Raw genomic sequence first — 12030 nt, forward strand, 5'->3', positions numbered from 1 at the left:
GTGTGCGTGTGTGTGTGTGTGTGTGTGTGTGCGCGTGTGCGAGTGCGAGTGTGCGTGTGCGTGTGTCTGTGCGTGAGCGTGTGCGTGTGTGTGTGTGTGTGTGTGTGTGCGAGTGCGAGTGTGTGTGTGTGTGTGTGTGTGTGTGTGTGTGCATGTGTGTGTGTGTGTGCGAGTGCAAGTGTGTGTGTGTGCGTGTGCGTGTGCGTGTGTGTGTGTGTGTGTGTGTGAGTGAAAGAGAGATTGAGCGGCGCAGCTCACGGCCCACATGCAGCATGCCAAAGGATCCGTAAATTAAACAGGCTTGCCATCTGCTCACACACACCCACACTGGATCAGACCGGGCCCCTTCGCCCCATCGCCCCTTCGCCCCATCGCCCCATCTCCCCATCTCCCCATCGCCCCATCGCCGCAGCCGGCCGGCCGGCCGGCCTGCCGGAGAAATCCATTTCCTCCGCCATAATTAGCTCTGGAATTTGTGTAATTAAATCGCAGCACTGTCATGAATTGATCAAGAGCGACTGGGATGCATATCCTAATGAATAATGAATCATGTGGAAGAAATGTGCTGACATGATGAATACTTATTAGCATCTCATTAGCAGCAGGACACCACCAGATGAGAGAGTCAATCAGAGACATACTCATACAGCCATCCCCCTACAAGCACATACAGCCTCGCACACTCACACACACACACACACACACACACACACACATTTTAATACAGTACACAGACACACACACACACACACACACACACACCACACACACACACACACACAGACACACACCACACACACACAGACACACAGACACACGCGCACTCGCATGCATGCATTCCAAAAAGCAAACTTATGCTTGGGCCTGAATGAGCGCACACACACACACACACACACACACACACACACACACACACACACTACCCTCCTTGAAGGTCACGGCTTCCCTGCGCTTCTTCCTCACGACACACCTCTTGAAAGCTCTCACAGGAGAAAATGGGACTTTCTTTTTCCATTTCACGGCTAAGCTTTCTCATTTAAGAGCAGCCTGAGTCAGCGTGGCAGCGGCGCTCAAAACAGACTGCCAGCGGACGGGTAAATACAGGAGCACATTTCCCTGGCGGCTGCTCTTTTCATCCACTCCGCTGGAGAACAGCAACCCGTCCTCCCCTCCATGACCACAGGCAGCGCAGACATGAGAAGCCTCCACACTCTGCTCTCTCCCTCCCTCCACACTCTGCTCTCTCCCTCCACACTCTGCTCTCTCCCTCCACACTCTGCTCGCTCTCTCCCTCCACACTCTGCTCTCTCCCTCCACACTCTGCTCTCTCCCTCCACACTCTGCTCTCTCCCTCCGCACTCTGCTCTCTCCCTCCACACTCTGCTCTCTCCCTCCACACTCTGCTCTCTCCCTCCACACTCTGCTCTCTCTCTCCCTCCACACTCTGCTCTCTCCCTCCACACTCTGCTCTCTCCCTCCACACTCTGCTCTCTCCCTCCACACTCTGCTCTCTCCCTCCGCACTCTGCTCTCTCCCTCCACACTCTGCTCTCTCCCTCCACACTCTGCTCTCTCCCTCCACACTCTGCTCTCTCCCTTCGCACCGCCAGAATGGAGGAATATGACACTGAAACTCAACCAGTGATATTCACTGCTGATATCTAGTTTTGAATCTATAACCAGAAATAAAGAAGTTTACCATTTCCCATTTACATAGCTTGAAACAAGGAGAATTAATTCATTTCTTTTCTAAGCTCCTTGATAAGGGAACATAATAGCTTTGAGGCTGGTGTCAGGGACAGGAGAGTAAATGGGTTTGGCGGTCCAGTGTCCAGTGTCCAGTGGTCTGTTCATACTGCCAGCAGAGAGGCTGGGGTGTGGACTGCCAACGCAGGGCAGCGCTGAGGCTGCAGGTCTTACCTGGTGAGCAGGTGCGGGGAGAAGGAGGCCGGGTTGTCCTGTTCGGAGAACAGAGGCATGGACCCTCCCATCAGCCACAACCGCACAGACATGATAAACGCCACCTACAGGTGAGAGGGGGAATGTCAAAATACTGCACGCACAAGCACAAATGATCAAAAAGGCTAGTGCCCATTTTACAAAGTGTTTAGTTTATAGTGATGTATACAATAACCTCAACACAGAACTCTTGACATAGACCAGAGTTAGGGCTGGGTATTGGCATCACTGCCCCATGCTGATTCGATTGCGATTCACAAGATAACGATTTTATTTCATCCGTTTCTATTGTATTACGATTTGCTGTTGATTCGATAGGAATGACATTAAATACTATATGGCAGGTTTCCATATTTGGATCAGGGGGAAAAAATGCATATTAGCCTAAAACTTCAATCCATCATTTTTCCCCGATTGATATTGAATTGGACAAATAATAAAAAAAAAAGAGATTAATTGAAAAATCTGAGTGACAAATGATAATAATGATAATGGGCACATTGACATTGAGATTGACACTGAGAAACAAAACCTAATATCCTTCATATTCATGGCAACAATAAGCAACTGCACGTAGAAAAAATGTATTACTGTTTGCTTACAAACTGTGCAAGCCATCAAAAACAAGTGTTTCCTCTTTGAGCCTGTGAGCCAATCACAACTGTTTCCCTGTACCTCTGCCCTCCCCCCTTTTCCAGGCCCTGTTGATGAAGAGCTCACAAGGCACTGGCACTAACCGCCAGCCACTGCAGGTCAACCAAACCAAACAGCCAGCTCATACCAGCAGGAAACAGTCTAACCACACCACAGCACACTATTAAAAACTCATCGTCTAGATTCTGTCTCTCTCTGATTGAATTAACCCTGAGCACACAGGGACACGCTGCGAGGGACACTTGAGGGGGGTGGGAGACACACTGGGCAGCTCTTAGCCTCGCACTGAATGACCCATCGCTTTCATCGGGGTGGGGTGGGGGGAGGGATTATAGCTTTTTCTTTCAAATGGGTGAAATTGGCCTCTGATTGAATTTGATGGCGTGGTCCCTCCTCCTCCGTGCTGGAGAGCGTACTCACATGGAGAGAGACGAGAGAGAGAGAGAGAGAGAGAGAGAGAGAGCGAGAGAGAGAGAGAGAGAGGGAGAGAGAGGGTGCCTGGCGTGGTCCCTCCTCCTCCGTGCTGGAGAGCGTACTCACATGGAGAGAGACGAGAGAGAGAGAGAGAGAGAGAGAGAGACAGAGAGAGAGACAGAGACAGAGACAGAGACAGAGAGAGAGAGAGAGAGAGAGAGAGAGAGAGAGAGAGAGGAGGGGGGGGGGGGGGGGTGCTGGCGTGCTGGAGAGCGTACTCACATGGAGAGAGACGAGGCAGGCCCTCTTGATGAAAGGACTGCAGAGACTCAGGAGCTCCTTCAGCCGGGAACAGGAGAGGTGCCTGAAGCAGAGAGAGAGAGAGAGGAGAGAGAGAGACAGAGACAGACAGAGAGAGAGAGAGAGAGAGAGAGAGAGAGAGAGAGAGAGAGAGAGAGACAGAGAACCAATTAGACAGCAGCCCATCAAATGCAAAGCAACCAATCAATCAGGACATCAACACCAGCGATCCAGCCAGCTCTCACAACACTAATGTCATTGGAAGAACCAGTAAACCTGTAGGAATTGAATCTTGGCTTGTGTTAAAGGGTTTTGGGGGAGGGGAAATTAATTCACAGGCTAGAAATATCAACACACACACACACACAAACACACACACACACAATACACACACACACAAAGACACACAGATGCACACTCACACACACATGCACACACACACACACACACACACACAACACACACACACACCACACACACACACACACACACACACACACACACACGAGAGAGCTAGAGAGAGGCCCTAGACAGGAGGAGCACAGTCCCTAGGAATGTGTCTGTTTCTTTCACACATGCACAAAAAGAGGGAGAGAGAGAGAGAGAGAGAAAGAAAGAAAGAGGGAGGGAGGGAGGGAGAGTGCAATCAATCCCTGTTGGGTAGAGGTAGAAACCTCACAGTAGGGTTCCTCTGGAGAGCGGAGGGGGGAAGATGACAGACAATGAAGAGAAATTGAGAAGGGGATTCAAAACTGATTGGAATAAGGTCACAAAAACACACACACACACACACACACGCTAAAAAATACCCTGTGCAATATATAATTTACTCACACACTCTCTCTCACACAAACACACACACCATACCACCACACAGAGACAATATGCTGCACGGAGCAGCCTTGTTGCAATCAATGTTCTCCTTGCCACTCACACACACACATCCTTTCATGATCACCCTCAGCTACATCTCACTCCATTTTAAATACACACTCCCAAAATCTACTCCTCTTTTTGCACTCATCCGACCTTTTCAGGCTGACCAGCCAGATCATACTCTGTCACACTGAAGCACAGTGAGTGTATCTAGATGTAGATTATACTCCGTCACACAGTGAGTGTATCTAGATCATACTCCGTCACACTGAAGCACAGTGAGTGTATCTAGATTCAATTACTGCCGTCACCACCTGAAGACAGCAGTGGAGTGTAATCTTAAGATGCATACTTCGCGCTTCCACATAGTGGATAGTGATGTAGATCAATGACTAATCTCCGTCACCATCGAAGCAGCAGTGAGTGTATCTAGAATGTAGGGTCCATACTCTGTCCACCACTGCAGCACAGTGAGTGTATCTAGATGTTCATGCAGTTCAGCTGTGTATATGTTGCTGAGGGGACCTGTCCATCACTGTATTGTAAGATACAGCATCACTTATGCGGTAGTACTTACTTTTCCTGCACTTCGCAGTAAATAACACTATATTTCTGCTCTTCTGGTTAGATGCTAACTGCGTTTCCCCTAATCTAATCTAATCTAATGAGGCTGAGGGCACCAGGACGAGAAACCTGTGCAAGCCGCAGTTAATCCCCTCAAGGGCCATGGAATAAGTGATGGGCAGCAGTCAACAGGCTCCACAAGCGGCAGGCAGGGCTGTGCAGCATCACAGACCCACATCATAAGGTAAAGTCAAACACTTGAATGCATTAAAGAGCTGCTCTCAATAGCAACCAGTTCTATCAGGTACCTCGGCAAATGAATATGTTGTGAACTTGGAAGTGGAGTACGTTTAGTTAGACACACTTTCAGAGACTCTCTACTCCTCGCTACTCCTGTAGCGTTCTAAACTTTGCTCCTTAAAGAGCAGCATTCAGATGAGCAGAGAATGTGTTGTGCCAGTGTGAAATGCCTACTCTAGCACTCAGATGCAATGTTGTCAAGAACCAGGGAGCCATGGTAACGCCCTGACAACCTTACAACCCCTAACAGCCATGATTTGGTATGGAAAGACACCAGTGACAACAGTACACAGCTGTGTGAGGAATGGGAGGAATGCACACGCATGATCACCAGGAGACAGGAACAGGAAGAGAGGAGAACCATCCCAGTGACTCAGCGACCACTCAACAAAGAGTCTTCTTTATGATCCTCGGTCGCAGAGGGGATCACATGATGTAGGAGTGTACTTTTCTTTTCCAGACGAGATCACATGATGTAGGAGTGCACTTCTCCAGACGAGATCACATGATGTAGGAGTGCACTTCTCCAGACGGATCACATGATGTAGGAGTGCACTTTTCTTTTCCAGACGAGATCACATGATGTAGGACTGCACTTTACTTTTCCAGACGAGATCACATGATGTAGGAGTGTACTTTTCCAGACGAGATCACATGATGTAGGAGTGTACTTTTCCCAGACGGATCACATGATGTAGGAGTGCACTTTTCTTTTCCAGACGAGATCACATGATGTAGGAGTGCACTTTTCCAGACGGGATCACATGATGTAGGAGTGCACTTTTCCAGACGGGATCACGAGATGTAGGAGTGTACTTCTCCAGACGAGATCACATGATGTAGTAGTGCACTTCTCCAAGTCTTCTGTAAGCGTTTCAGCTCTTAAGCACCACTGCTTTTGTTCCTCTCTCCAAGCAGGAAGTAAGAAGTTTTGCTTCCAGCAGCCTTAACACCCCCCACAGGGTTCCTGAGAGTTGCATTTGGAGACTATTCTGACTAAGTTAAACCACGGGGCTTCTCTATAGAAGAGTTCAGAACGAGGCAATGGGAAGGGGGGGGGGAGCACTTAAACTCCCAGGGAAGTATTCACACAGGAGCAGTGGACAGGTTTGATCTGGAGAACAGGAGGGGAGATACTGAGTGACTCTGGAGAACAGGAGGGGAGATACTGAGTGACTCATTCAGCAAAGCCCGGCAGGGGTGGCCCGATTTAGCCGGGGGGAGTAGAACACAATCTCTGACAAATTACCAAGTTGAAACCAAAGAGAGTGTCTTAATGATCAGTACAAATGAGTTCATTAATCACTCCTCATGTATATCATAGCAATCTGGAGAGAACTCTTGTTTCCAAGTGCAAAGCAAGGGCAATGCAGTGGAGTGCAGAACACTGGAAGTTGCTGGTGTGCTGCAAGTCTGTGGAGGGGTGTATTTGCAACACTACTGAAGCTGTGCACTGTATCTGAAGCAGTGTACTGTAGCTAAAGCTGTGTACTGTATCTGAAGCTGTGTACTGTATCTGTGTACTGTATCTGAAGATGTGTACTGTATCTGAAGCTGTGCACTGTATCTGAAGCTGTGTACTGTATCTGAAGCAGTGTACTGTAGCTAAAGCTGTGTACTGTATCTGAAGCTGTGTACTGTATCTGAAGCTGTGTACTGTATCTGAAGCTGTGCACTGTATCTGAAGCTGTGTACTGTATCTGAAGCTGTGTACTGTATCTGAAGCTGTGTACTATAGCTGACGATGTGTACTGTATCTGAAGCTGTGTACTATAGCTAAAGCTGTGTACTGTATCTGTATCTGTGTACTGTAGCAAAACTGATCAGATATTCGAGCACAGGCACTCAGAGTATAGCTATCTAAAAATGTGAGGGTAAGTCGTGAAAATCCAGCAGGTGTGATTAAACTGCTGCTGTTAACAGGCAGTGGGGCCACAGGGGAGCCTGTCCTGCATCAGTTACACAGACAGGAGACAGCAGGAGAGGAGATGGCAAGAGAGGAGAGGAGAGGAAGAAGGGATGAGCAGAGAGGAGAGGAGAGGAGAGGAGAGGAGAGGAGAGGGGGAGTGGAGAGAGGAAGAAGGGATGAGCAGAGAGGAGAGGAGTGGAGAGGAGAGGGGGAGTGGAGAGAGGAAGAAGGGATGAGCAGAGAGGAGAGGAGAGGAGTGGAGAGGAGTGGAGAGGAGAGGAGAGGAGAGGGGAAGAGCAGGGGAAAGCTGGAGAGGGCTGGGTAACAGGAGGACAGGTGCAGCCGAGTGAACTGGGATCAGTGAGATGGCACCATGGCACCATGGCAGTAGATTTGGACTGGGCAACGGAACAGCAGGTGGATTGGACACACAAGAAACAGAAGGACAAGCAAAAGGCCTTCGCTTGTTTCACCTATTTTTAATCACAATTAAACATCAAGTTTTCACGCTACCTGCATTCTTCAGTTAATCACACACTTAACGCAGCTCATTAATTCACCAGCGAGGACTCCGACAATATCGAGCCATTTGTCTGAATTAAATGGTTTACAGTGCAAGGCACACTCAAGAGAAAGCCATTAGCTAGAGGCACTAGAGGAGCGGGGAGAAGGACTGCGTCTTCGGGCTGAGGGAGAGGCTGGGGTGTGTGTGTGTGTGTGTGTGTGTGTGTGTGTGTGTGTGTGTGTGTGTGTGTGTGTGTGTGTGTGTGTGTGTGTGTGTGTGTGTGTGTGTGATGCTAACACTAGCTGAATTGTAAGTGGGGTTCACGGGGACTTATCACGACCTTGAGAGACTTCATGGATCTGAGACTGTCAAAGGAGAGGGATTTCAAATAAATCACACACACATACACACACACACACACACACACACACACACCAATACCGAGTCCAGGCTTTAGCTATACTGCTCTGTTGTGACACACAACTCCCCTTTCTATAACACATGCAGAAGTGAGAGCTTTCACAGAGCAGACCAGTGATCAGTGTCCTTGTTGGGGTCAGTGTCAATGTTGGGGTGCAAACACACATACAACACTGTTCACAAACCCATACATAATACACATTGCACAAACCCATACATAATACACAATGCACAAACACACACACACACACACACACACACGCATAGCTCTTCACTCAAGAATGCAAGTGCATTTTCTCTCCAGGTCTGCAACTTACACAACAGCTATATTAATGCATCATGACAAGTGTGACAGGGCTTTTAGTGGGGAATGAATGAATGAGAGAGGGAGAAGAGAGGAAAGGAGAGGGGGATGGAGGGAGAAGAGAGGAGAGGAGAGGGGGATGGAGGGAGGGAGGGAGGGAAGATGGCTCTGGTGATTCACAGCACTCTCTGTGATTGATCTCACAGCAGACGAGTGTCATCTTCCCTGTGTGCCCGTCTCCACTGGAATGCATGGTGTGTGTGTTAGTGTGTGTGTGTGTGTGTGTGTGTGTGTGTGTGTGTGTGTGTGTGTGAGAGAGAGTGCATGTGTACCATTATAGCTCTAAGCTCAGTTCCATGTTTACGGGCCTTCACATTTAGACTGGACTAACAAAGAAAACAGTCTAGACCACTTCACTCTCACACTCTCATAGATTTGATCCTCCTCACTCTCTCATCCTCTCTACTGCCCTCTAGTATTCACTCTCCCTGAGTACGTGTGTGTGTGTGTGTGTGTGTGTGTGTGTGTGTGTGTGTGTGTGTGTGTGTGTGTGTGTGTGTGTGCGTGTGTGTGTGTGTATTTTGCAACATCTCACGTTCCAGTTCTGGCATTTCCTGCTTTCCTTAAATTTCCTTTCAACGGGGACGTGCACAGGAGGGGGCTAAGATTGCTCGGGCAACTGCCCGTTTGCCCTCCTCGACAGAAGTTGCCCCTCCGAAGGAAATATATATATATTTTTTTTTTTAAATAGTATTACGGCTGCAGAACTTCATGTATACCTAAATAAAATAATCACGGAATAAGCGTTTAGGCAACGGGGGGCGTGGCGGCGGCGGTTAGTGAGAGTTTCAAGTGATATAGGCAAAATATGCGTCCAGGGGACGGGGGCGTGGCAGCGGCGGTGACAAAAATGTACGTGTTGCCCCTTTATTCCAGGGCAGAGCAACTGCCCTTCAAAATTCCTGTGCACGTCCCCGCCTTTCAATATCCTTCAGCTCTTTGCCTTGTCCTGACCTTTGACCTTTGTTTGTCTGGAGTCATGTCAAACACATTCATATTTGAAGCTCCTAATAAATAACACTCCATTAGACCCTCCCCGTAACAACCAGTGCAACTCACACTAGATACTCTCAGCCATGCTTCCTCAGAGCAGAAGTCCATACTTCCCATCCTTATCATCTTATGCTATTCCCTACAGATATGCTACTTTGGAATGGGTGGATATATTTGGGTAAGTCTTTTCCAGTATGGATTTCTGTTTGTCTTTCCATTGTGTTTGGGCAGGATAATTATATTGGAATTATACTGTGCCGTGCTGTGCCGTGCTGTGCTGTGCTGTGCTGTGCTGTGCTGTGCTGTGCTGTGCTGTGCTGTGCTGTGCTGTGCCGTGCTGTGCCGTGCTGTGCTGTGCTGTGCCCTGCTGTGCTGTGCTGTGCTGTGCTGTGCTGTGCTGTGCTGTGCTGTGCCGTGCTGTGCTGTGCCCTGCTGTGCTGTGCTGTGCCCTGCTGTGCTGTGCTGTGCTGTGCTGTGCCCTGCTGTGCTGTGCTCTGAGCCCTGTGCTGTGCTGTGCTGTGCTGTGCCCTGCTGTGCTGTGCTGTGCTGTGCCCTGCTGTGCTGTGCTCTGAGCCCTGTGCTGTGCTGTGCTCTGAGCCCTGTGCTGTGCTGTGCTGTGCTGTGCTGTGCCCTGCTGTGCTGTGCTGTGCTGTGCCCTGCTGTGCTGTGCTGTGCCCTGCTGTGCTGTGCTGTGCCGTGCTGTGCTGTGCTGTGCCCTGCTGTGCTGTGCTGTGCTGTGCCCTGCTGTGCTGTGCTGTGCCCTGCTGTGCTGTGCTGTGCTGTGCCGTGCTGTGCTGTGCTGTGCCCTGCTGTGCTGTGCTGTGCTGTGCCCTGCTGTGCTGTGCTGTGCCCTGCTGTGCTGTGCTGTGCCGTGCTGTGCTGTGCTGTGCCCTGCTGTGCTGTGCTGTGCTGTGCCCTGCTGTGCTGTGCTGTGCTGTGCCCTGCTGTGCTGTGCCGTGCTGTGCTGTGCTGTGCCCTGCTGTGCTGTGCTGTGCCCTGTGCTGTGCTGTGCTGTGCTGTGCTGTGCCCTGCTGTGCTGTGCTGTGCTGTGCTGTGCCCTGCTGCTGTGCTGTGCTGTGCCCTGCTGTGCTGTGCTCTGAGCCCTGTGCTGTGCTGTGCTGTGCTGTGCTGTTCATCTTGCTCAGTTGCTTCCTCCCTTACGCTCACACACACACACGCCTCTATTCTTGTCGTCTCTAAGCTCACACACTCTCCTATTCAGTCCATCTGTGAGCGGCTTCTCTGCAGTCTGCTCCACATCTCCACCAAACACACAGAACATCCGAGGCGTTTCCACTCCAGCTCCACAGTCAAACACCCAAATGGATTTTTATGCACGGGCTGTTTGCATTTCTGCATAACAAGGGCCACGTCACACCAGAGAAGCCATGCTCACAGAGAAACACAGTGACAAATGATCAAGTCCGTGTGTGTGTGTGTGTGTGTGTGTGTGTGTGTGTGTGTGTCTGCCCTACCAAACAGCTCCTCTTTCACACAAGGTCAAATCCCATTTCAGCTAATGGCTAATCAAAACACAGACTCATATGAAGCGTTGAACAGATCAATGTGATTGGGATACATCAGTAACCTGAAACATCAGTATCCGGTATCATCCAGACACACACACACACACACACACACACACACACACGCACGCACAAGTATGGCATGTTTCCTGTGTGGCTATCCACATTCAACTGCATGAGTGAATTTGAGAGATTAAAAAGTGTGTGTGTGTGTGTGTGTGTGTGTGTGTGTATGTACGTGCTGTGTGTATGTGTGTGTGTGGTTTTGTGGCTCTGGTATTTTCACACCACATTAGGATGGACAAAACAACTTCTGCTGTGTTTATCGGATTACTACTCACCCCAACACACAAATGGGTGCACACACGCACACACGCACACACGCACACACACACATACACACACAGACACACACATACACAAAACCACAAACTCTGTCCGTAATTATGAGAAACTCTGGAGGGTGAATACCACATCTCACAAAGCACACACACACACACACACACACACAGACACAGACACAGACACTCTAGGCGTACACATTACACATCTAAAACACAAAATTACAAAGGCCCCCACAAAAAAGAAAAAAAAAATAGTTTTAAATCTCCCCCATTTGTTCAATGCCGGGAGAAGAATGCTGACTACTCCAGTAATATCTGCAGACTACGCCTAATGAATAAGCATGAACAAATAGGCTACTCTTCCTCTGCCAGGCACACACACACACACAGACACACAGACACACAGACACACACACACACACACACACACACACACACAGACACACACACACACACACACACACACACACACACACACACAGACACACACACACACACTTGGCTAATGTAGAATTCCTTCCAATACTCTCTAACAAAAAGCAGGCCCAATTTGTGCTAAATCAATGCTAGCAGTGGTTTTCCTGTCCATCCTTAAATAAATGATGCAAGCCGTGGCCGGCTCCCTCTCCGCAGGTTCAAACAGCAAGAAAGATCAGAGAGAGCGAGGAGAACGAGGAGCACCCCTCCATGCTCCCCACCGCACAGTCCAACATGCTGCCCACTTCCCTTCACCACAGCCCCCCCCAACCCCACGATGGGGAACGACTCCAACAGGTAGAGGCGTCTCCTCCCTCCTCTCTCACATCATACCCTTACTCACTCCATCTCCTCTCTCACATCGGACCCTTCTCACTCCATCCCCTCTCTCACATCATACCCTTACTCACTCTATCTCCTCTCTCT

At 49.4% G+C, this 12030-nt stretch overlaps 1 protein-coding gene across 1 annotated transcript in view; it reads right to left on the reverse strand.

Annotated features, from left to right (window-relative positions):
• LOC116224186 (protein O-mannosyl-transferase TMTC1-like) overlaps positions 1-12030 on the reverse strand; it is a 51780-nt gene that overhangs the window by 7432 nt on the left and 32318 nt on the right. Inside the window, exons 5-6 of the mRNA XM_031583335.2 lie at positions 3309-3390; positions 1920-2023 (exon numbers count right to left, since the gene is read on the reverse strand). Of these exons, the coding sequence (XP_031439195.1) occupies positions 1920-2023; positions 3309-3390 (186 nt within the window). The remainder of the gene's footprint in view (positions 1-1919; positions 2024-3308; positions 3391-12030) is intronic.

This window comes from Clupea harengus, chromosome 16, assembly GCF_900700415.2.
Source record: "Clupea harengus chromosome 16, Ch_v2.0.2, whole genome shotgun sequence".
Taxonomy (NCBI): Eukaryota; Metazoa; Chordata; class Actinopteri; order Clupeiformes; family Clupeidae; genus Clupea; species Clupea harengus.